The sequence below is a fragment of the Dermacentor variabilis genome, chromosome 8, assembly GCF_050947875.1.
Source record: "Dermacentor variabilis isolate Ectoservices chromosome 8, ASM5094787v1, whole genome shotgun sequence".
Taxonomy (NCBI): Eukaryota; Metazoa; Arthropoda; class Arachnida; order Ixodida; family Ixodidae; genus Dermacentor; species Dermacentor variabilis.
In genome coordinates, this window is record NC_134575.1 from 160,435,806 (window position 1) to 160,462,668 (window position 26,863).

The 26,863-nt window shown below is 45.8% G+C and overlaps 2 protein-coding genes across 3 annotated transcripts in view; one reads left to right on the plus strand and one right to left on the minus strand.

Annotated features, from left to right (window-relative positions):
- Positions 1 to 26,863, minus strand: part of LOC142590696 (uncharacterized) — a 512,892-nt gene that overhangs the window by 206,750 nt on the left and 279,279 nt on the right. The window contains exons 4-5 of the mRNA XM_075703114.1: positions 21,596 to 21,893; positions 19,824 to 20,086 (exon numbers count right to left, since the gene is read on the minus strand). Of these exons, the coding sequence (XP_075559229.1) occupies positions 19,824 to 20,086; positions 21,596 to 21,893 (561 nt within the window). The remainder of the gene's footprint in view (positions 1 to 19,823; positions 20,087 to 21,595; positions 21,894 to 26,863) is intronic.
- LOC142590697 (uncharacterized) overlaps positions 15,682 to 26,863 on the plus strand; it is a 47,567-nt gene continuing 36,385 nt past the window's right edge. For both annotated transcript variants that reach the window (XR_012830224.1, XM_075703115.1), the window contains exons 1-2: positions 15,682 to 15,999; positions 17,511 to 17,648. The gene's annotated coding sequence lies outside the window, so the exon portion shown is untranslated. The remainder of the gene's footprint in view (positions 16,000 to 17,510; positions 17,649 to 26,863) is intronic.

Here is a 26,863-nt window from a genome sequence, read left to right on the forward strand (position 1 = left end):
GGGATATAACAGGGCTCAGTGAAGTTAGGAGGCAAAAAGAAGCATATACAGTGCTAAAAAGCGGCCACGTCCTGTGCTACCGGCGCTTAGCGGAGAGACGAGAACTAGGAGTCAGATTTCTGATTGATAAGAATATAGCTGGTAACATACAGGAATTCTATAGCATTAGCGAGAGAGTGGCAGGTCTTGTTGTGAAACCTAATAAGAGGTACAAAATGAAGGTTGTGCAGGTCTACGCCACTACATCCAGTCATGATGACCAGGAAGTCGAAAGCTTCTATGAAGACGTGGAATCGACGATGGGTAGAGTGAAAAAAAATACGCTGTTCTGATGGGCGACTTCAAAGCCACGTTAGACAAGAGGCAGGCTGGAGACAAGGCAGTGGGGGAATATGGCATAGGCACTAGGAATAGCAAGGAAGAGTTATTAGTAGAGTTTGTGGAACAGTATAATACGCGGATAATGAAAATGTTCTTCCGCAAGCGGGATAGCCGGAAGTGGACGTGGAGGAGCCCGAACGGCGAGACTAGTAATGAATTAGACATCATACTCTGGCCTAACCCTGGCATCATACAAGATGCGGACGTGTTCAGCAAGGAGCGCTGCAGTGACCATAGGATGGTAAGAGCTCGAATTAGACTAGACCTGACGAGGGAACGAAAGAAACTGGTACATAACAAACCGATGAATGAGTTAGCGGTAAGAGGGAAATAGAGGAATTCCAGATCAAGCTACAGAACAGGTATTCGGCTTAAATTCAGGAAGAGGGCATTAGTGTTGAAGCAATGAACGACAATCTTGTGGGCATCATTAAGGAGTGTGCAATAGAAGTCGGTGGTTACGCAATTAGAGAGGATACCAGTAAGTTATCGTAGGAGACGAAAGATCTGATCAAGAAACGCCAATGTATGAAAGCCTCTAACCCTACAGCTACAGTAGAACTGGCAGAACTTTCGAAGTTAATCAACAAGCGTAACACAGCTGACATAAGTAAGTATAATATGGATAGAATTGAACATGCTCTCAGGAACGGAGGAAGCCTAAAAGCAGTGAAAAAGAAACTAGGAATTGCAAGAATCAGATGTATGCGTAAAGAGACAAAGCCGGCAGTATCATTACTAATATGGATGGCATAGTTCAAGTGTCTGAGGAGTTCTATAGAGATTTATACAGTACCAGTGGCACCCACGACGATAATGAAAGAGATCATAGTCTAAAGGAATTCGAAGTCTCAAAGGTAACGCCGGAAGAAGTAAAGAAAGCCTTGGGAGCTATGCAAAGGGGGAAGGCAGCTGGGGAGGATCAGGTAACACCAGATTTATTGAAGGGTGGTGGGCAGATTGCTCTAGAGAAACTGGCCACCCTGTATACGCAATGCCTCATGACCTCGAGCGTACCGGAATCTTGGAAGAACGCTAACATAATGCTCATCTATAAGAATGGGGACGCGAAAGACTTGAAAAATTATAGACCCATGAGCTTACTGTCAGTTGCCTACACACTATAAACTAAGTTAATCGCAAATAGAATCAGGAACACCTCAGATTTCTGTCAAGCAAACACCAGGCAGGATTCCGTAAACGCTACGCAACAATTGACCATATTCACACAATCAATCAGGTGATAGAGAAATGTGCGGAATATAACCAACCCTTATATATAGCATTCATTGACTATGAGAAAGCGCTTGATTTTGTCGAAACCTCAGCAGTCATGGAGGCATTACGGATCAGAGAGGAGACGAGCCGTATGTAAAAATACTGCAAGATATCTATAGCCGCTCCACAGCCACCGTAGTCCTCCATAAAGAAACCAACAAAATCCCAATAAAGAAAGGCGTCAGGCAGGGAGATGCAACCTCTCCAATGCTATTCAAAGCGGGTTCACAGGAGGTATTCAGAGACCTGGAATGGGAAGAATTGGGGATAAGAGTTAATGGAGAATACCTTAGTAACTTGCGCTTCGCTGATGATATTGCCTTGGTTAGTAACTCAGGGGACCAACGGCAATGCATGCTCACTCACCTGGAGAGGCAAAGCAGAAGGATGGGACTAAAAATCCATCTGCAGGAAACTAAAGTAATGTTTAACAGTCTCGGAACGGAACAGCAGTTTACGATAGGTAGCGAGGCACTGGGAGTGGTTAGCGAATACATCTACTTAGGACAGGTAGTGACTGCTGATCCGGATCATGAGAGTGAAATAATCAGAAGAATAAGAATGGGCTGGGGTGCGTTTGGCAGGCATTCTCAGATCATGAACGGCAAGTTGCCATTATCCATCAAGAGAAAAGTTTATAACAGCTGTGTCTTACCAGTACTCACGTACGCGCCAGAAACCTGGAAGCTTAGAAAAAGGGTTCTACTTAAATTGAGGACGACGCAACGAGCTGTGGAAAGCAGAATGATGGATGTAACGTTGAGGGATAAGAAAAGAGCAGAATAAGTGAGGGAACAAACGCGAATTAATGACATCTTAGTTGAAATGAAGAAAAAGAAATGTGCATGGACAGGACATGTAATGAGGAGGGAAGATAACCGATGGTCATTAAGGGTTACGGACTGGATTCCAAGGGAAGGGAAGCGTAGCAGGGGACGGCAGAAAGTTAGGTGGGCGGATGAGATTAAGAAGTTTGCACGGACGACATGGCCACAAGTAGTACATGACTGGGGTTGTTGGAGAAGTATGAGAGAGGCCTTTGGCCGTAACCAGGCTGCTGCTGCTGCTGCTAGTGATGATGAGGATGATGATGATGATGATATACCTGTGTGTGTGTGTGTGTACAACCGTCTCGAAATGCGAAGATGGAGGGATCGTTCCCCCCTGCGTCACATTGCTTTTTCATCCACTTTCATTTCCATTCATTTAGTGTTTCTTTATTTCATTTATTCCTCATCATCATCAGCAGCAGCAGCCTGGTTACGCCCACTGCAGGGCAAAGGCCTCTCCCATACTTATCCAACCAGCCCGGTCGTGTTCTAATTGTGGCCATGTTGTCCCTGCAAACTGCTTACTCTCATGCGCCCACCTAACTTCCTGCCGCCCCCTGCTACGCTTCCCTTCCCTCGGAATCCAGTCCGTAACCTGAATAACCATCGGTAATCTTCCCTCCTCATTACATGTCCTTTCCATGCCCATTTACTTTTCTTGATTTAAACTAAGATGTCCTTAACACGGGTTTGTTCCCTCATCCACTCTGCTCTTCGCTTATCCCTTAACATTACAACCATCATTCGTCTTTCTATAGCTCGTTGTGTCGTCCTCAATTTAAGTAGAACCCTTTTCGTAAGCCTCCTGGTTTCTGCCCCGTACGTGAGTACTGGTAAGACACAGCTGTTATACACTTTTCTCTTGAGGGCTAATGGCAACCTGGTGGTCATGATCTGAGAATGCCTGCCAAACGCACCCCAGCCCATTCTTATTCTTCTAATTATTTCAGTCTCATGATCCAGATGCGCAGTTTGTACCTGCCCTAAGAAGATGTATTTCCTTGCCACTTCCACTGCCTCACTATCTATCGTAAACTGCTGTTCTGCTCCGAGACTAACATTACTTTAGTTTCCTGCAGATTAACTTTACATCCACCCTTCTGCTTTGCGTGTCCAGGACAGTGTACGGGCATTGCAATTGGTCCCCTGAGTTGCTAAGCAAGACAATATCATCAGTGAATCGCAAATTACTAAGGTATTCTTCATTAATACATATTCCTAATTCTTCTCAGTCCGGGTCTCTCTATACCTCCTGTAAACAGGCTGTGATTGGAGAAATCTTATTTCCCTGGCATACGCCTTTCTTTATTGGGGTTTTGTTGCTTTCTTTATGGAGGACTATGATGCCTGTGGAGCTGCTATAGATATCTTTCAATATTATAATACCGAGACCGATCGAGTTGTCCAGCGCTGTTTATTCCACAAAAGGCAACGCCCCCAGCTCACGCGCGAAGAAGCCGAAGAACAGGGACGATGATGATGGCTATGTACAAATGAAAACGACGAAGTACGTTAATAGTGCTTACAATAACTTCCCCCCGTCATGGAAGCGGCCAGCCTGGCCGCAGATTAGAGATTATCTAAACGGGGAGTGAAGGGCTTCATCCGCGAGACGTGAACAATTTCGGCATTCCGGCGGCGCCGGTCAGTGACGGAGTGTACTGGGCGGACGAGATAGTTCACTGCAGATGTTTGCTGCACAACGGTGTATGGGCCAATGTAGCGTGGAAGGAACTTCTCACAGAGGCCTGGGGTGCGGACTGGAGTCCAAAGTAGGACTTGGTCTCCAGGGTGGAAACGTAGGTCACGGCGTTTGTTGTCGCAGTAACGCTTGCGCTCAGCTTGGATAGCTTCTGTGCTTTGACGGGCGATTTGACAGCAATGTGCAACTCGGGCAGCAAAATCTTCTGGAAGCGACGCGTTGGGCGAAGAAGGTGCGAAAAATAGTTCTCTGTCGAATATGGTGGAAGGAGATCGTCCATACACAAGGAAGAAAGGGCTGTAGCCGGTAGTCCGTTGAATAGCAGTATTATATGCGAATGTCACAAAAGGAAGAATTTTATCCCAGTCAGTGTGGTCAGGACGGATGTACATGGAAATCATGTCAGACAGCGTACGGTGGAAGCGCTCAGTAAGGCCATTGGTTTGCGGATGATAAGTAGAAGTAGATTTGTGGACGGTATTAGTGGCTCGAAGAACTTCCTCGAGAACTTGTGAAATGAACGCCTTGCCACGGTCACTGAGAAGAACGCGAGGAGCCCCATGGCGCAAGACGATGGCGCGCAAGAAAAAGTCGGCGACCTCAGAAGCGGTGCCGGATCGCAGAGGGGCAGTCTCGGCATATCTTGTGAAATGGTCGACCGAAGTGACAATCCAACGGTGACCGGAGGGTGTCAACGGCAAGGGACCATATAAATCAATGCCAACAAATTCAAAAGGTGCCTCCTGGCAAGGGAGAGGTTGTAGTAAACCGGCAGGAGGGGATGTCGAGCGTTTGCGGTGCTGACATGACGCACAAGAGGCAATGTATTTGGCCACCGTTGAGGATAGGCCAGGCCAGAAGCAGCGGGTCTTTATGCGGTCGTAAGTCTTGTGGAAGCCTAAGTGGCCAGCCGATACATCGTCGTGAAGTGCCTCTAATACCCGCAAACGAAGGCAGCGAGGTAGAACTGGGACCCACCGGTGACCTGTTGGGTGGTAAACGTAGCGGTGTAGCACGCCACCTTGAAGGCGGAATTGTCGAAGTTGGCGTCGCAAGCGGCTGTTGGGTGGTTCGGCGAACCCACTAAGGCGATCCATGAGAGCTCGACAGTAGGAGTCGGCCCGCTGAAGCGAGACGAAATCAGAGCGTGATGAAAGCGTGACTTGGTCCAGGGGCGTTATCGAGAGTTGGTGAGAGGCAGGCGTAGCATCGGAACGACGTGGTTGGGAAGACGACTGCGCGTTACCTGGAGAGAGTGAGAGTGGGCAGCGAGACAATGCGTCTGCATCATGATGGTGTTTTCCAGACTTGTATGTTATAGTGAAGTCATATTCCTGCAAGCGGAGTATCCAGCGTCCTAAGCGTCCTGACATGTTTTTCATTGATGACAGCCAACACAGAGCATGATGGTCGGTGACGATGGTGAAGTGGCGGCCGTAAAGGTACGGGCGAAATTTCTGAATCGACCAAACGATAGCCAGGCATTCTTGCTCTGTTATGGTGTAGTTCCGCTCAGCTGGAGAAAGTGTGCGGCTGGCATATGCTATGACTTGCTCTTTAGATGCTGTATTACGTTGCAGAAGTACTGCGCCAATACCTTGTGCGCTTGCGTCAGTATGGAGTATGGTGGGGGCACGATTATCGAAGTGGCGAAGCACTGGTCCGGAAGTAAGATGCCGCTTAAGAGCTTGAAAAGCCGACTCGCAGTCGCTAGTCCACGTGAAAGAGGCACCGGTAACCAGTAGCTTGTGTAGAGGAGCTGCTATTGCGGCGAAGTTGCGTATAAACCTACGGAAATATGACGCCAAGCCGAGGAAACTACGTAGATCTTTCTGTTGCTGGGGGCGAGGAAACTGAAGAACGGCACTAATCTTTTCGGGGTCAGGCTGGATGCCATCTTTTGAGACGACGTGACCCAATACTTTTATTGTTTTGCTTGCAAATTTACATTTTTTTGTATTGATCTGGAGACCAGCATTCGCAAGGCAGTTGAGAACTTCGTCTTTTACATATTGCTTGCCTACATCCTGATTCCGTAATGCCTCCACGACCGCTGAGCTTTTGACTGAATCAACCGTTTTCTCGTCCACAATGAAATCATATATAAGGCATGGTTATCTTCCTTACATTTCTCTATCACCTGATTGATAGTGTGAATATGGTCTATTGTTGACTAGCCATTACGGAATTCTGGATGGTCCTTTGGTTGACAGAAATTGAAGGTGTTCCTGGTTCTATTTGCGATTACCTTATTATGTACTTTGTAGGCAACGAACAGTAAGCTGATCGGTCTATAATTTTTCAAGTCTTTGCGTCCCCTTTCTTATGGATTGGGATTATGTTAGCGGTCTTCCAAGGTTTTGGCACGCTTGAGGTCATGAGGCATAGCGTGTACAGGATGGACAGTTTCTCTAGAACAATTTGCCCACCATCCTTGAACAAATCTGCTATTACATCATCCCCCCCCCCATCTGCCTTCCCCGAAGGCTTTTTTTACTTTTTCCGGCGTAACTTGTGGGATTTCAAATTCCTCTAGACTTTTCTCTCTTCCGTTATCGACGTGGGTGTTACTGGTACTGTGTAACTCCTCAGCCACTTGAACTATCTTATCCATGTAATGATATTGTCGGCTTCGTCTCTTAACGCATACATCTGACTCTTGCCTATTCCTGGTTTCTTCTTCACTGTTTTTTAGCTTCCTCCGTTATTGAGAACAAGGAAAGAAAGCGAGAAGGCAACACGCATACGGCTCCAACGGGAGCACCATCGACCTCCGGGCAGAGAGAAAGTTTCTCTTCTTCTTTTCCTCTCTCTTTCTCACCTAGCGGCCTCTTTCACTAGATGAAAAATTTTCTGCTCACAGCCCGAATTTGCCGGTCCCACTTTATTACAGAATTGAACTCACTTTGATGCAAACGGATTAAATATGCAGTGAAACGCGATTCAAGCATCATGCACATGCAGGAAACGGTTTTTGAAGCCCAGTTTCGCTATGACTAAATGATCTCACATGGAGTCACTACTGATTGGCGCCACGAACCACATTCAGGAAGTATTTTTTTTTTGGTCCCAAGGCACGACGCATGTGAAACGACTGGGGTCTCAACGCCCTGCTTGGCTCTGAGCATGACAAGTTTACACGACCAAGTAGCTAGACATTTTGGTCACCCGACCTCCTTCTGACATGCTGGCCTATTTCGTACCCTGGCTTCATGTATGTCAACCGATAAAGGTTCAGTCGAGTGCACTGCTCTTGTATGATGCATTTCAAACGAAATGGTTTTCGAAGCCCGGCTCTGACACCACAATGATGAGGTCACATGAGCATGTCACTAGTGGTTAGGGACTCATGACCATCGTAACGGGCGGTGGAAACTTTTTCTATATAGGCATGACGCATATCAAACGACGTGGATGGAAAAGCTCTCTTCGAGTACGAGAGTGAGAGAGTTGACGCGGACAAGTCAGTAGTGATTCAGGTCATGTGACTACTTTCGGGCATGCTGCCATATTGTGTACCCTGGCTTTATGCATATCAAACGAAATGGTTTTTGAAGCCCAGTCTGGCTATCACTAAATGAGTCCACTTGGAATGATCACTAGTGATGTGGTCACGTGACCAAAGTTCAGTCGAGTGCAGTGCTCTTCTACCCGAGGATGATGCATATCAAACGAAATGGTTTTCGAATCCCGGCTCAGCTACGACCATGATGAGGTCACATGACAAAGTCACGCGTAATTAGGGACGCACGATCACCATATATAGCGCTGGAAACTATCTCTACATACCCATGACGCATATCAAACGACGCGGCTGGAGAAGCTCTCTTCGAGTAGGAGAGTGAGAGAGTTGACACGGACAAGTCAGTAGTGATTCAGGCCACGTGACTACTTTCGGGCATGCTGCCATATTGTGCACCCGGGCTTGATGCATATCACACGAAATGGTTTTTGAAGCCCCGTGTGGCTATCCCTAAATGAGTCCACTTGGGATGATCACTAGTGATGTGGTCATGTGACCAAAGTTCAGTCGAGTGCAGTGCTCTTCTACCCGGGGATGATGCATATCAAACGAAATGGTTTTCGAAGCCCAGTCTGGCTATCGCTACAATGTGGCTTCATGTTGTCGCTAGTGACTCTTATCACGTGACCGTATTCGAAAGCATTGCACTTGTTTGTATCCTGGCCTGATGCATATCAAACGAAATTGTGTTGGGAGCCTGGTTCGGCTATGACTCTTGTGAGCTCACACTATGTAAACACTAGTGACTGCGATAAAAGTGGCACATAGCGACCGAGTGCACTGTTCTTCTATCCCAGAGCATGATGCATGTCAACCAATATCGTTTTAGAAATCCTCTTCAACTATCGAATCGATGAACGGTAACGACCAAGTCACTAATATATTTTGCCACTTGACCACTTTCAGGTGTGATGCAATGGTTTTCTACATGCATGATGTATATCAAACGATATGGCCTTAAAAGACCTGGTTTACTACCACTATAATAAGCTCACATGAGGCAATTACAAATGATTAGTGCTACATGTCCCCGGCCGGACACGGTGGACTCCTCTTCTGTTCAGTCTTGGTACACACTTATCTGAATGCTTTTAAAGCGCTGTTCAGCTATCACTGAATGAGCTAACACGCTGAACCCAATGACTGGTGTTACATGACAGGACATCTTAGCATGGTGCACTCTTCTATCCACACATTATAGATAGCACACAAGGTGGCGTTCATCTCTCTTGGGCTATCTTTACATACAGCTCCCTTTGAAAATGAGCTAACGTTTAGTGTAACATGACCATGTTCGATCACAGTGCGCCCTTTTAGTAACTTGGAATGACACATATTACAGCAACCAACATATGAACCCCTGCTAAACTATCACTCTAATGAACTGGCAAGACTAGTTCAGTAGGGATTCTCATTGCGTGATCATGTTCTAGTAAAATGTGCTTTTTTACTGCGTTAGGTATTGCTAGCACCAGACCTCCCCCCCCCCCCTTAGGCCCTTGAGGCTCAGCGCTAGATTTAATGGAGAGCACTTTTATGCGAATATATGAAAAGATGCTATGCCCGTTTTGATACGGCGAGTCACCAAATTGAAGCAATTTAATAGAGATATCATCCTATGTAGTCACACTCTTAACAATTAAAAAGAAGGCGTAAACGAAAGCAACTGAAATGGTAAGGATGCAGCTGTAAGTGACGCCAAATTTCAGTGAATTAATTCGTATGTCATTGCACATCACCTCAGGCCCACTGTCGGGTTATGCCTCCTTCGAGGTTAGTGAGAACCTGTATTCGAGAAGGCAGCGCTTTGTACATTGCATCAACGAAGCTGGAGTCGGCATTCGCACAGTCTCACTTCTTTTCTACCGCCTCCGAGAGCGCACTTGCCAAAATGCCATGACATTCGCTCCTCAAGATGTTCAGCTTTCTTTTACCCCATATATACTCAATTCTGTTCATGTAGGCCATCGAAGCCTTCTAACGTTAAGATAGATTTGAAGTCCATCCACTTTCGTAATGTGTGCGCAGAGGAGAGGTCCTGTTGAAAAAAATAAAATCACTATCGGGATAGCGCCGTCTTGAACATATAGAAGCATGACGAGATTACGTATTTCGGAGCATTTCTCTGGTGTACGGCTCCCATCTATCCAATGCAGCACACAAGGTTTCCCTCTGGATACTGCGTCCCACACATTGATTGCGCACCTTTCGCTCAAGTAGGAGGTCTTCTGTACATAGTGAAGGTGAGACCTTTAGTAATCGGGACGTCAGATGCGCCTTTGGAAATCGCTCACGGTCGTAAAGGCAGATTAATCGGTGAAGACGACTATATTCCACCTATCTGTGCCACATGAGGCGTGTTCGTTGGCGAAAAATAGGCGCTCAGTTTTGGTTTGTGCCGATATCGGTGGTATCTGCGCCGCTACGTGGCGGTGGAGGTCGCCTTCCGCTAGCAGCCGTTTCAGTGTTGATTGGCTGCAAACACCCTAGTGATTTGGCAGTGCCAAAGCGTTTCATGTGGGTGGCAGCAAGAACGGCTTCGTCTTCGAATTCTTCTGTTACCCAAGGGCTACGGTGATGAGGAGCACCCGTGATTCAGCCATCTCTCTTCGCTTGTGTGATTCTATTTACGCTCTGCGTTTACCTTCGCACGATTATCCCGATTTATCTGTCAAAATATTGCTTTGTTCAGGGATCTATAATTCGTACCAATTCTTTGTTCAGCACCCGTGACCTGACTGCCACATCGACACAACCAAGAAGCAACAGTAGACTTTTACCGAAGTATATCATGTATTCTACGTCTGCAATAAGCAACAACTCGGAACAGGCGGCAGTTACAGACTGCCGCGTTATGTACTGACATGCGGCTCACATCATATAGATTTTTAAACGCTTTTTAAATAATATGTATTGGCTTTTTCTTCAGGGTAAAAACTGTCTGCGGCTCAGCTCGGCTAGGCCCAGTTATGCAAGCGAAAGCTTGTTATGTTTGGTTATGCTGTGTTGCTAAGCCGAGTTAGGCCCATATGGACAACCCCATGTTTTGCATTGTTTCCACCGTCTATTCACGGTTTAGTTTTATGGCAGCTAATTCTGTTCCTATTTAGTAAAGTAGTTTGGCGCCATGTTAATCTTGGCCACGCAAAGTAAATCCAGCCCAACCACTCTCTCTGGAACCAGAGGTCTATTCGTGACTCAACCAATCCATGCGGTACCTGGCAACAAAAGCAAGCAACGTAATTCGGAGTGAAAGTATCAGACGCCCCTCGTCAGCCTAATAAAAAACCATTAGTATATGGCAAGTGCAGCGGCGAAAAAGGAAAAAAAGAATGAGCGGGAAACTACTTCTGCAGCGTTCTGCAGTACTTGTCAACACGGTGACAATCGCTTCACAAATTTCCTTCTTGCTGCAACAATCGGCGCCGCAGGATTTTATGCATTGTGAATCTCCGCGCATGAGTATGAAAGTGACGCTTACATGTATATTTTCGTCCGTTCTGAACAAACGATTTCGTCATTCCTGGCATCTATTATCTCTTAAGGTGTCCGATGCACGGAGCTCCTGTGGGGGAATTGTGCTCGTATTCACCTTTCTCTTCACAACGTTGACTCGCACAAACAACTGCCACAGCTGTGATCATAACGCATTTCAAACGTGCTACAAAGTTGCACGCACTTGCTGATGACTAAAGATGCAATCTATTACGGTCGGTTTTCTTTTTCGCCACATCTTGTCTCTACGTGCCAGCAGCACCGCTCTAAATCTTGGACTGCGCGCATTACTGCAACAAGGAACTGTTGCGCGATTCCTTGCCTATGTAAAAGATCGTCCGGCAGTGACTTCATGTACTCGAGGCATGAATCCCGCATCTGTCTCGAATAGAATGCGAGGAAGTGATGACCGGTCGACTTCGCAACCGTAACAAAATTGCCTGTATTCCGGATAAGGTCCGCGAAAGGGGCGCGCCTGGGAGCGAAGTCCACACGCACATAGCGGCGGGTAAGTAGGCGCAAGCTGGAAAGTATGTGTAAGCAACAGACGGTACCCGCGCAAGCCCTCGATGACGACGATCGGCTTTTGCTTATACAACTTTTTAAGCATGTATAGGAACGCACGTCGTCGGATGGTAAAGATCGTCTTGACGGGCGGAGACAACTGCTTGTTGTCTCGGTTTCCCTCTGGAGGTTAGCCCTTTGCCATTAGCGGTAGCACGTGCAAACTGTCGACGCCAAGAGAGGCTACCGACAGGATCGAGCACGCAAAATATTTTGTCGCGCTTGTTTGGCGAAATTAAACTATGAATTAAAACGCTCTGGTCCACGAACACGGATGAATCTCAGCAAGAGCACATGAATTTTTACGTGAGCGCGTTACATATATTCACGTGCCGACTTATTTGGTTTCCCCTTCTCGCTACAGAGAGCTATACATTCCCTACTGAGAACAAAAGAAGCCGTCAACTCGAAAACGTAATCTACTGCTACTGCTACGAAGAAGTTGGTGGCACCAACGCGGCGCATTATTAGAAAGACTGATAACCGAAGGCACCCTTGGCGAACGTGGCTCCATTGGTTGCAAGCTAATTGATAGAAAAATTGCCCACTCCCTTACTTAGAGTAATGAATGAACATGGTGCTAACGTACTCCCTTCCGTCGGCGACACCTGTGGCTCAGAAGCCATTCGATTCATGTATGTAGACTCCGCGAAAACGTTCGTCAGCCAGACCACTGCTAGCTACCATTCAAATTTAACATAATAAAGTACCAACAGCGAAAATAAATTAGACTACGTACTGGTAATTGTGATGAAATTGCTACCAACTTTCACTATTTATGGATCATTGCCTTTCGGTCTTCGACGCACGTTATGTCCCCGTCTAGTGGGACATTTTCACTGATATGAAAGCCACCAGTTATCTTCACATATATACACAGAAAAACTGCCTCCTAGGCCCACCTACATTCGACTGATATTCATCTTGGAAATCTTATCAGCGGTACCATTCCTCAAAACGGTGACTGCAGCTGCATGTCGTTTTCACAAAACTACTCTATGATCGCGAAAAGTGTCAGCTGCCTTACCAGAGAACTTAGGCCTCATCGAAGCACTTCTGCCAGACAACGTTGTATCAAACATTATCATAAAAATGTAAACGCATTTTTTTTTCCTGCAAACTTCGTGAATCATTTTTCTGCAGTGCTCACCCACATTTATTTTCGTCGTTTTCCGTACGATTTCTTGCTTCCTTCATTGCCTCTCTTCCCTTTAATTTATCGACACTTCATTTTATTCTCACGGATTTTCTTTCGCACCTTGCTTCTATTTTTCCCTTTTCCTGTTCTTTTGTTTTCCTGTTCTTCTACATCTTTTCGCTCTTCCTGAACCGTTGCCTCCTGGGTCCTTCCTGAATGGTTTAGCAATCCTCCCTTCCACTGTTTCGTTCCTTCCATCCTTCATTTGCCCTCCTCGTCACTCCACTGCTACTGCGCGTTCGCTGGCCTCCTGACTTGCAGTGCATTGCATTTTCAATGGGTTTTCATTCTATATACTTCCTCAGGATGTCCCGTTGAAGCCGCATCTTCGCGGGCGGCATTTCGTACAATATCCACATGTGACAGGGAACCGCTTCCCGTTTTTTGTCATAATTTGTGTAGTATTGCGATCCCCCGGGCATACTGTTTGTGCTTTTCTTAGTCTCACAACTACAGCCAGCTGAAATCGCTCCCTTTTTTTAACGGTAGCGCTGAAACCTGCTCAATGCAGCAACGCGGCGAAGCAGACAGCCAGTATTTCTCCTCCGCTATTCGACGGGAGAGCAACGCGCGGCCCACCGCCTTTTTGACACAGCGCCTCCCATCGAAGCGCGCCGCATTCTGAATAGTACCCAGCCTTCTAGAACACTGTAACTCCGTGCTCCGCTGCGACTTGGGAGAAGCCCCGACGAAATCCGTGACTGCGGCCAGTGGAACTAGGGCACTGAAATGATCCACTACGATCGAACTTTGTCAGGATACTGCCATCACTGGCGAACCTGCACAGCCGCGGTGGCTCAGTGGTTAATGTGCTCGGCTGGTGGCATGAAAAGACGCGAGTTCGATGCGACGGCAGCGGTTCCATTTCCATGGATGCGAAGTGCTAGAGGCCCCTTTACTGTGCGATGTAAGCGCACGTCAAAGAACCCCACATGGTCTATATATCCCAGAGCCCTGCCCCACAGTATCCCTGATATGCTGAGTTGGGTTTGAGACGTTAAACCGCGTAAAATGAGAAGGCACAGGATCGCGGATTTCCAAAGTGAGCATTATGTGATGATAGCACAAGAAAGTTTAAGGAATGGCTTCTTTGCTACATATAATATGTAGATAGAAGAGCGCACTATGCTAAGACATGCTGTCACATAATCCTATTCGCAAAACTTTCCCTATGTGAGCTCATTATAGTGCTAGTTGGACAAGGCTTTAAAAATATCCAGATTACTGTGCATCTACACTGAATAGTAAAGGAATGCATCATGCCCGGTCACATTCACATAACACAAATCACTAGTGAATGCCTCACGTGAGCTCATCAAAAGGACAGCTGACAAGGGCTTTTAAAGCAATTTTGTATGGCATGCATCATGTCCTGGGTTAGAAAAACAGTGCACTCTGTTGCAATGTGGCAATTTTATCGCAGTCACTACCGATGCTGCACGTCAGCTCGGGCCAACGTTCGATACGTGTTGGCAGTTCCTGGCCCAGTGATGGTCTATGGTTGACAGCGTGGTTCCAATATTGGCTGTGCCATTCTGATTGCTTTCCCAATGATGGCCTAAAGTTAACAGCGTGGTTCAAATATTGGTTCTGCCATTTTGACTGCTTGCATAATGATGGCCTAAGATAAATAGCTTGAATCGAACATTGGCTGTGCCACTGTTACAGAGATCCAAGGTTGTTTGCACATGCAACACAGAATATTAGCCCTGCCATTCAAAAAGACGGAAAATATTCGACTGACATTCTCATTGATTTGGCAACATGGTTTACTAAGCTGGCTTTCGTGGAACAACGCAGGGTTTGAAGTAAGCAAATGTGTTAAGCTTAAGTGACGCTTAAAAATTTCAATACAAATTTAAAATATGGAGTTATGCGTGCCTAAACGGCAATGTGATTATGAGACGCGTCGTAGGGGCGAGGTGGGGCGGGATTTGTACTAACCACCTGTGGTTGGTCCATGTCAACTGAATGCGTAGTATGTAGCCCTTTGTGTACTTCGCCTTCACCGACATGCGCCCCTAAACGGAAAAGCCAATGCCCGACGTAGCAAGCAGGAGAAGTCGCATAACGGGCAAACTAGCCGCTGCTTTATTGGTCATGCTTGGTAACATGAGCTTTGCATAAAAAACAACCGTATTGCGCATTTGTCTGCACATTGTATATTTTGCATTACGCTCCGCGGCTTCAGAGGATCATATTTCTGAGGAGAATCGAGAATTATAGCGCCACAGAGCTGATGGAACCGTTTTATATTGCATCGAGATGGAGCGCATATGTATTAGTGAAACTTTGTTTAGCATGCACGGCAAGTTGCAGTGACATTATCGTCATGCTCCTATTCCAATAGATTTGTTTGTTCGCACATGTGTAGTAAGCTCCTTTATGAGTGCCCCTGACAGAAAAAAAATTAGTTGGAAGTTTGTGCTTGTCAGTGTCAACACCCTCTCGTCGTTGCCTCTCTTTGGCACGGCGCCATTCCCGATTTTTTTTTGCCCCTATTTGCATCTCCGTCACGCACCCGCGTGAGCCTGGTCAATGCTATCAATCAAGCGCTCAGAAAGCTACAAGCTGCTGTGTCGGATTGGCTGCTCTCGCAGGCAGGGGTTGAACTCGGCGGGGTTACTATTGTCGTCTTTGTCTCCCTCCGTCGCTGCCGCCTCAAAAACGCGGTCGGGCTAGGTCCAGCGGGGGAAAGTGTGGCGTTTAGTGCCGTTTTCTTCATTCACCCTTTCTTTTTACCCTTTCCTTCTGTGCATAGCTAGCACCGACTGGGCTTAACACCACCTGAGTGCTTGCAGTCTTGTCCGTTCTTGTCAGCGCACTCCTACGCGACACATGATCGCTTGCGGTCGTCATTCCTGGTGAGAAGCCTATATCTTGAAATACGCAGCAAAGTGGGCAAGAATGTTTGTGAGTCTTAGAATTAATTATAAGCGAAACAACTAGCAGAAAAAAGTCGGCGCTGGTGGCCACTGTCTTCGATGCGGGATGAACTCGGATACACAGAAGCGTGGATCTTGCAATAGTGAGTGCATTTGTTTTGCGCATGTTATAAGTTTTATAAGGAGCCAGACGAAGTGAATTAGGAAACGACGCATGAAGTTTTGTGTTTTACAAGTAAAGTTGTTTCAAAGGCCTCAATTTCAGGACACTTTTGTCCGTAAAATTATGTCCAGCTGCTCAACGCTCTTTCTCTTCACTTTTTAATTCCACAATTTGTGTGTATATAAATGTTGACGTTCTAACATTTCTCATGGTTTCGCTGCGTCTTTAACGTTGAATTTTCCCCCATTCATGCTCAGCACTGCATCGATTTTGGACGGATCAAAGAACAATGTGTTGTGGCGATTGCAACGTTATATTCGTTTGCCTGCTATAAGCTTGCGCCATTCATGTGTGCATCATAACCATAGTGTTGAATAGAAATTTAAAACAGTTTTTATGTGCAGCGGTTACATTTGAGATACGATAATACGTATTTTCTCAGCAGACTTTTTAAATGAATACATTTTCATATAACCGACAGATCGTTGTCGAGTTCTCTGAGGTGGAAGAACGCAATTACTTCAGAAACAAGCAGGCGATCTAAAATGAAATCGTGGTCCTCACAGCTGGAAAATGCTGCTATAACAGTCGGTTAGCACACAGCCAAAAGAATGTCTGAAATATGCTTTCTTATTTTGTTCATTTCCTGCCTGTGGAAATTTAGGTGCTGCTAAATTGCTCATGTTGACCCATCAACTTTTACTGAGCGGAAAAATTGTGAGCCGAATCGAGAATTCTTTTGTGATATTTTAGAATAAATGTTATAAACGGCTGCCAACCAAAGCGAAATCACGCGGTATATACAATACTGAAACAGCCCTGGCTAATGTAGAGTGCCTGCAATTACATAGTTGTTCTTATTCGTAGCGTTTGAATGGTGCCCGGAGTAGAACACGTGTGAATCTGTTTGTGAATTTCACCCAAATTCAAGGGCTTTGCTTTTATCAAGCCATGCGCGCTGCCTGATCCTGCTAGTCCTACCGAGAAACCGCGCTTATTCCCACTGCTCTAGGTCAAGGATTGTTTCCAGCCGGCAGTCTTTCTTTCTTTTCCTATAATAAACGACAATTTTGCTAGCGTTCCCTGAGGGAACTTCTCGGATTTCACTTCACAAATTTCGCACGAAGGCCGCACTGTGTCTACACTATCTGAAACTAGGCTTTTTGTGCTGTAGCAGGTTTTTGCAGCAATATTTTAATTATCAAGTGCTCCGGTGACTAGGTGTGAGGTGTAAACAAGGCGGACGGATCCTGCGCATTTTGTTTGTGTTCTAAATATTCCCTGTTACACTTTCTACGAAATATGCCGTATATGTTGAAATATTAATGAGTGCTACCTGAAAAATCTCTTGCAAGAAAATTTTTTGATTTACCCCTTCGAACTCTCTGCTCAAGCTTATACTCTTCCGGTAGAGTGATTTTTCAAATGAGAATACTGCCACATACATTTGTCATACCAACATCTCTCATAATATTTATGTTTATTTTACAGTGCAAGCATCTCCTCCAAGTAATGGTGAAGTCGCTATGGGAAGTGGTAGCAAATTCAACGAAACCACCGCGTTATCGTGGTCCTCGGGGGTCTTTCCAGCCCGCCGTCCTCCAAGCACTGACCAACCTGCCTACCGATGTAAGCTGTCTGCCCTAAAAGCCTTGGCCAGCCCACTGTGCTGGGGCACCTTGCCCACTTCCAATCCTGAAGGCGCGACCTGTAAATATTCGAACATAACCAAGCGTCACCCATCTAGGTCGACGGAAAATGCCTGTTTGTGCAAATGTATTCGCCAATGAACTGTCGTAAAGTGAATTTCAGTATTATTTTAATATTATTTGCAACTACATAGGACTTCTGCTTCTTGACATATCTTTTTGTCGAGCTTTCCTGGCTACTATTGAGGAAGAAGGTATGGGGACAATTACTATCAAAAATGCCGCTACCAAAAGGTTCGCAGTAAGAATAGCTGCGTACTCTACAGGCAGCGTACCTACAATATTCGTGATCAACAGGGCATTGGCTCAAATCTGGAATCAATTATGGCAACGATATGGCTCAACACTGGTCGTGTGCTGGCAGCACAATGGCTTCTGCATTGGCATAACATTGTACCAATATTGGCTTTGATCCTGGGCCAACATTGGATTGTGTGGCACTTTGCCAATATGCCAATATTGGTTGAAAATTGGTACCAATTTCTGCCAGGATTGGGCCATGCTTGAACAATGCTGGTGTGCTATCTGGGAAGTTTACCTAGAATGAGCTCATAAGAGTTATAGCCGAACCAGGCTCCCAACACTATTTCGTTTGATATGCATCAGGACAGGATACAAACAAGTGCAATTCTTTCGAATACGGCCACGTGATAAGAGTCACTAGGGACAACATGAAGCCACATTGTAGCGATAGCCAGACTGGGCTTTTCGTTTCGATATGCATCAAGCCAGGGTGCACAATATGGCAGCATGCCCGAAAGTAGTCACGTGACCTGAATCACTACTGACTTCTCCATGTCAACTCTCTCACTCTCGTACTAGAAGAGAGCTTTTCCATCCGCGTCGTTTGATATGCGTCATGGGTATGTAGAGATAGTTTCCGGCACTGTATATTGTGATCGTGCGTCCCTAATCACGCGTGACTTGGTCATGTGACCTCATCATGGTGGTAGCTGAGCCGGGCTTCGAAAACCATTTCGTTTGATATGCATCATCCCCTGGTAGAAGTGCACTGCACTCGACTGAACTTTGGTCACGTGACCACATCACCAGTGATCATCCCATGCGGACTCTTTAGTGATAGCGAGACTGGGCTTCAAAAATCATTTCGTTTGATATGCATCATGCCAGGGTGCACAATATGGTAGCATGCCCGAAAGTAGTCACGTGACCTGAATCACTACTGACTTGTCCGTGTCAACTCTCTCACTCTCGTACTCGAAGAGAGCTTCTCCATCCGCGTCGTTTGATATGCGTCATGGGTATGTAGAGATAGTTTCCAGCGCTATATATGGTGATCGTGCGTCCCTAATTACGCGTGACTTTGTCATGTGACCTCATCATGGTGGTAGCTGAGCCGGGCTTCGAAAACCATTTCGTTTGAAATGCATCATACAAGAGCAGTGCACTCGACTGAACTTTTATCGGTTGACATACATGAAGCCAGGGTACGAAATAGGGCAGCATGTCAGAAGGTGGTCGGGTGACCAAAATGTCTAGCGACTTGGTCGTGTAAACTTGTCATGCTCAGAGCCAAGCAGGGCGTTGAGACCCCAGTCGTGTCACATGTGTCGTGCCTTGGGACAAAAAAAAAAAAAACCTCCTGAATGTGGTTCGTGGCGCGAATCAGTAGTGACTCCATGTGAGATCATTTAGTCATAGCGAAACTGGGCTTCAAAAACCGTCTCCTGCATGTGCATGATGCTTGAATTGCGTTTCACTGCATGTATAATCCGTTTGCACCAAAGTGAGTTCAATTTTGTAATAAAGTGCCGCCGGCAAATTCGGGCTCTGAGCAGAAAATTTTTCATGTGCTGAAAGAGGCCGCCTGTAAAACCCTGGAGCCACAGACTGCAAGCTGTTTTCCTGATGGGGGGTGCGATCGCTTCCCGGAACAGCACTTTCTGCCAGAATTCCTAGCGAGTGTTGTCGCAATGCAAGCCGAGGAGCGAGCTCCGGTCGGCGCTCCGACGTTGCAACTCATATTGAGTTGCAACGTCGAGATAGAACGCATACTCTTTTTTTACGATCTGACACGCATAATGCCTACGGATTCAAAAGCCAAACCCGATTCCGCATTCTCGTCGTCACCCACCTGGGGCTTGCAAACACGGCGGGTGCGGTGAGCTTCCTCTCGATTAGGCAACTGCCATTGTTGAGCTGCACATGCTCCCCGTCTCCTGCGTCGAACACGGCGTCCGCCTTGAAGTGGAATCCCGTGTTGAGCAGAGGACCCGCCGGTGAGCTGGTGAAAGTTACCAGCATGTCTGATCCCGTAGCCACGATGTTGGACTTGAGGCGACCGCGGCCGCACAGTGTCGCGATCAGCGGGAAGTCCTCCGTTGGCCCGTCGTAGACCTGCGACCACCGATTATATGGCAGAGCGTTAAGAAACATGGCCCTAACGAAAACAAAGACGAAAGCTATCGTTACAAACGCTGACCTTTAAACTGTAAGAGGTTTTGAATAATGCCCATTTTAATGCATTCACGCGGACGCCAATATCTGGGTGCAACCAATCTGTGTGAGAAGCACGCAAACATTCATTCGTCAGAATAAGTCTAGAAAGCAAAACAAAGCGCTTGCGTATATTTGTGCCTCTTAGTGGCTGATGCGATCGGTGTGCGCGCATACCATATAGTTTTTTTTCAGTTAGTATATCAATGCTTTTCTGTCGCTGGCTTCGTTTTCTGTTTTCCTAAAAAGACCCTATACACCTGCTCTATGCACAAGTTTCTTCAACAAAAGTGTCATGAAAACGGCGATTGTACGTATTTCTCTTACTGGAAGATATTAAACAGTAAATGCGTTTTCACATATTGATTGGACATGTGTGATATGCAGTCACGAATAATTGCGCTCAGCCACTGCTGTGCAGCTGTCCAAGTCACTAAATATTATTTCGCCTGAGTTTTTACGCTTGTGTGGCACAGTTCGCTGAGTTCTTTCTTCCATATCTACCATTCACCTCTTGCCAGCTCTCATTTTAGTAATATTTGCGACAATATTAAGTTATTTATATTTTGGTGAAGGTAAGATATTATGTCAATACGCACAAGATACCACATATACATAGTAAGTATAATTTCGAGCGTCAGGACTCACTGGAACTTGCTTATGCAAGCACCATGCTAAATTCTGGTGTTCTAGGTGACAAAACCACGATCTGATTATGCAATTCCGCATAGTTTGGGAGATGTGTGGCACAATTTGGTCACCTGAAGTTGTTCGTGTGGTATTGCATGTTTCATGCGTTGACCCGGCGAAAATTGGATCCGCGCCCTGGAGCTCCGAGAAATGCCACAAGCATAGGGCTATTGCAATGATTGAGGAAGAACTTTCCTGTGAAAATGATGGTGCTTGGTTTGATGCTAGAACCTGCTAGCCACCCATTTCCCGCCTACCACTGAATACACCCTTAGTAGGTTCTAACTATTTCCAGTTATCGAGTGCTGATGTGCTGTTGCCAATCATGATCTGAAAGCCGAGAACCCGCAGACAGTGTGGCACTGCTGTCACTTGCAATTGGTCAGGGACTTTGGTTCTTGTTAGAACAATACTAAATAATTACTTCGAAAAAGCCTACTGCTGTTGTAATCTGAGGCATTTTTTGTGCTCGCATATGAAAAGGTGGCAGCTCTGGCAATCATTACGCATCACGTGACAGGGTGTAGAAAAAAAATATTCTGCATATGGGGAAGTCAGTCTGTGTTTTCAACGGCGCAACTAAGTCGTGCTAATAATCTATGACTCGCTCCTAAGTTTAACCTAAATAAAATTAAATAAATTACATCAATGTTCGACAATAAAAATTTCTGCGAGCAAGAGCGGAGTATTAGTCCATTTTCTATCAATGACCGCACGAACCCTGACGTAGTCGTAGGGGCACCGCTCCGGGTCCCTGGTGACCGGTCTCGGAAAGCACATGAGCAGGTTGTCGCAGCGCAGCCCGTCAACGTCGAAAGCAGCCAGGTCCAGGCCCACGAGATTTCGGCGCACGCTGATGCGGTACTTGCAGAGCAGGTTGCGCGGGTAGATGCCAGGGTACCCCGGCGACTGCACAAAACAGCGGCCTGGGGCGCAGTCCCTGAATGCCCGGTGGCAGTAGCTGTTGGGAACCGGCACGCCACGACGGTTCGGGTACAGCTGCGAGTACTGGCCATACCTGCGTTACGCCAGTTAATACCGGCAGCTAACGAAACATGCCCTAGATCGAAACGCGAAATGTTGCTTAATAAGTAAGAATGCATTTTACGAAACATAAGCTGGCATACTGAACAGTTCGTAATTTGGTACGAAGTTATTTATTTATTCACATTACCTTACAGGCCCATTGAAGGGCATTAAGGGGCAAAAGTAATTACACGACAAAAATTTAAAAGTGCGACATCGTTATACAATGTTATTACGCAACAAATTCAGGTTGTCACGGAATGTTTCACGATTGGATATGAATGGAACATGATCCGGGAGACTGTTCCGATGTGGCAGCAATAGCTCTTGGTAGTGGTGGTGAGCTAAATGCCTGCGTTTGACCATAAATGCGCATAAAACTAAGTGCGCTCTGAATGCAACGACATGTGCGCACAGGATAAGGAAGCGGCAAGCAATGAAAGCTATTACTATTATTGTACCTGTGAAACAGAAATAAAAGAGCAATCACGCGGTGATCTTCTAATGATTGAAATGCAAGGTCGTGTTTTATTCGGGTAATGTTCGAATGATAGTCGAAGCATACAGATATGAATTTGCCTGCCCTGTTCTGCACGGCTTCCCACACATGGATTAGATTATTTTGGCATGGTGGCCATGTGCATGAAGCAAATTCTAGTAGGGGGCGAACATAAGGAATATATGCTAGTTTTCGTACATTAGAAGGCGCGTGACGAAAATTTCTACACAAGTAGCAGAGAAATTCAGAAGCATTGGATGAGGCAGTTGCTACATGCGTTGTCTAAGATAAGTCCGATGAAAGATAAACGCCGAGATCTTTGTACAATGAAGCAGTCGAAGCTACGGTATTATTAATCGAATAGTGGAACAATGAGTTATTGCGCTTTCGAATAAACGAGATTACCTTGCATTTGGAGGCGTTATGGGACCTCTGCCAAGTTACACACCATCTATAAGTCAGTTCAAGGTCATTTTGGAGAGTAAGATGATCATGGAAACATTTATTTTACGGTAGATGACGCAGTCGTCAGAGAACAACCTAACTGAGGAATAAATGTGAGCGGGCTAGTCATGATATATGTTAAATAGAGTCAGGGACCTAGCACACTGCCTTGGGGAACACTGGACATGACGTCGCAAACGCTAGACGGAATGTTGCCGGCCATTGCAAATTGCTGACGCGAAGACAATATGTTACGTAGCGAAAAGAGTGGTTTAGAATGAATACAAAGGACCGACAATTTGGAAATTAAACGGCAATGAGGTACAGTATCGAATGCCTTCGCGAAATCAAGAAAGAGGCAATCGGTTTCATTGTTAGAATTCATGTTAAAATGAAAGTCAGTCGTAAATTTAGATAACTGAGTGTCACATAAGTAGCCTTTTCTGAAGTCAGGCTGATTATAGAAAAAAAAGTTATATGATTCAAGGTGGCCGCAGATATGAGAAGCTATAATATGTTCTAGTAATTTGCAGCATATACATGTTGGTGAAATCGGTCGATACTTACAGGGCGAGTGCTTCTCACCGGATTTTGATAGGGGAACGAAATTACCAACCTTCACGTCCTCAGGCAGCTCACCTGATGCTAGAGACTGGTTAAAGAGAAGACACAGAATGCGACTGTAAATATCAGTAGTATTATTCAGTATTTCATAGTTGATGTGATCAAGCCAGATGAAGTAGAAACTTTAAAATTTGTGATGAGGTTCGCGATACCTTCTGCAGTGATGGTGATTTTGAGCCACGAAAGCGGAGCCATGTATTGCGCTCTTAGAAAAAGGCAATGGTTCCATGCAAGATACAGTTTATTAGAATCCATCATTCAAACCGGAGACATTGAAGTTCCTCATACGGAGCTCACAGGAACCTCAGAACACGAATACGCCTGCTCAGCCCTACTGGTTGATTAGGCCTCTCCGTTAGCCAAGCAAAACACTTGGACAAATTAATCAAACCAATAAAGTTTATTTTCTAATTTGTTGTGACCAAGGCCAAATGGGACCGACGTAAGTGACAGATCAGGCAACGCAATTTTCGTGTGCTTTCTCCAAGCATCCCTACCGCGACGGAAACGAAAGGTATCCAGAACAGGTATCCAGCATCGCCTAAATGCGCAATTCGTTGTCGGAAACTATTGTGCCTGACATGCTCGCATTACTTCTTGTCTTATTTATTTGTAGGGCAAGCTGCACAAGGACAACAGAAAGCCACATCTGACACATCCAGCGCAATGCCCCACAGCACAAACCCCTATAGCTATCTTCATCGAATTACTTCTTGAATAATGTACATACGCTATTTGCCTCTTTATAAGCTTTGTATACATGAAATAAGATGGCAAGTTGTTTACTTACCCTAAGTTCATAAAATCATCATGTTGTTATCGGTGAGCACACAATTAGTGCGGAGCAACGTAATTTTCTCGTCACATATGATTTCAAAGAGCACTCGTATGGTGTGTTAAGAGAGCCACAAAAAGCTGCAAAAATGGAAACGCACTCGATATGAAAATTAGGAGATAGAGTCAATAAAAATAAATTAATTTCCGTATAACGGATCTCTCTACGACAGCCGACGCTTATGAAATTAACGCTGAATCACTGCACAGACACACTGCACTTTTGAAGACACTCTTATTCAATATTTGTAGTGCTAATTCTCAGATTTTCACTGCTTCGCCTAATGCGACTAATAAAGTCTTCGGGAACGGCCCATTTTTCTGTAACGTTCACTCACCAGGGCCGGCCACAGCATCGGCAACATAACGGTGACTGTCCAAGTGGAAACGACGTCGACGAATAGATAAAGGCCTTATGACGATGATGGCATGCCGACAACGAGGTGACAATTCTGGAAATATGGCCTTGATATAACTAGGAGCGCGTGACGAATATGGCGTGCGGGCATTGACAGCGATGACAGCGAGTATCTGATGACAGCGAGTATCTGAGTACGGTAACATGACGGTGACTCCATGACAAGAATGATACAATGACGACTCTATACCGAGATGCGAATGATGAAGCTGGAATGACCATGATGAAACGACCACGACGACGTCACGATAGGAGCATGGGAACCAGTGCTTAATATTGGTTCTATGAATACCACGCTATGACAACGATGCCGTTACAACAGTGGTGTAGCCGCAATTGAATAGCAGCCTGATTGCAACACAATAACAAAGAAGGAATGAGGTCGATGAAAAGATGCATAGTACATTGTGGTGTCGTCTATCGTCTGTCTTTGTTTACTGGCGCTAACTATGCTTTCCAAGTCAGTTTACCAACACGCCAAACAAATGGCAATGCTTGAAAGACAAAGGCAGTATGACGACGACAGCATGACCAAAGTTGGATGACGTTTCTGGAACGATGACGGCGATGCGACGACCCCGTGTAACAGCGATATGACAATGGGTGGGCGACAACTATGACAAAGATGGCATGACGTCGATAGTGTTGCGAGTCGGAAGACGAAGCTGGAATGACGAAAATGGAACAATCATGACGGACTCAGGACTACGAGAGCATACTTGGTGGCCCAAGCTACTAAACAGCTTGGGTCACTCGAGTGACATACGATGCTAGAGAAATAAACTGAAAGTGGCCTGAAGAGCGCAAAGAATGCCAATGACATTAAAAACGCGATTCCTGTTTCCACCGTGTCCTGTCTTTTTTCTGCCTTCGCTAGTGTCCCGGTGGTTCGCTCTTTGAAGTTTGCCGTTTCTCCATACCGACTCGCCCATTTTTCACTTTTGGTCTGTTTGCCGCTTTCATTAAGTGGTGCTTTCTTTGCCTATATTGATATATGGCGTGGCTCCTGGTTAGACAGTCAGTCAGTCAGACTCCTCGGCGGATACATTTGTGTAAAATATAACCATAAGATTACAAAGGCATCCAACAAAAATACCGGCAAGCGGGATATACAGGGCGTCCCACAAAATGCGTTCTAAATTACTTAAAAATAGAAAAGGTGTCAACAATAAATTATTTCCCTTTGTCTCTACCTCAGAGTCATACAATTTAAAATAACTTATGTAGTAGTTATACAACTAATCTAGTGTGTTAAGGTAATTAACTTCATTAGCACAAAGATATGGAATTTATCTCAACATACAAGCCTTGAAGGACGGCGCCCAAGGAGCTCGTAAGAACTTCTAGAAAAAGAAGAAAATTTGCGTTGGAAATTTTAACTGCGGCATAATATTTACCCAATTTATCGCAGAAAATCGATACAGTATCGCCGAACAGCACAACTGTCACGCTCATAGTAGACGCCCATAAGGGACATGATTAGTCATGCGTCACATGCAAGAGGGCATCAAACAAGCGGCGTTATCATGCCGCGACGTCGGTCGTTTCATGCTCGCTCGATTGTGAGCCCCAAGAATGCACGTCACACACAACTGTCTACCAAGGGTGTAGTCGCTGTACCATCGTCGTTCCAGTGTTGGCATCCGCCTTTCCTCATGCTCTCGTCACCAGAACTTTAGAACGTCCCAGTTGCCAAAGTTTTCTAATAGTTTGGGACACTAAGTATGCGCTCGTAGTCGTAACGCTGCCTTGGTCATTGCATCGTTTTTATTCCAGCTTCACCTTCCGACTCTCGTTACGCCGTCGTCGCCCAACCATTATCGTGCTGCAGTCGTGACGCATTCGCTGTGATACCGTCGTCATGGCGCCGTTGCTGTCTTCTCACCATCGTCCCTCCGGCTTCTCGATATGCCTTCGTCGCCATGGACTCGTTGTCACGCCATCGTTGCCACACAGTCGTTTTCTTACACTCTTCGTCATGCCACCATCATCATACCGTAGTCGTCACCCCATTCTCCTCATATCTTTGTCGTACCATCCTCGTCAATGCAGCATCGTCATACAGTTGTCATGCATTGGGTGTTATAGCATCGCGGTGATGTCGTCGGGGTGGTTCATCGCCCTCATTCTAACTTCCTCATCT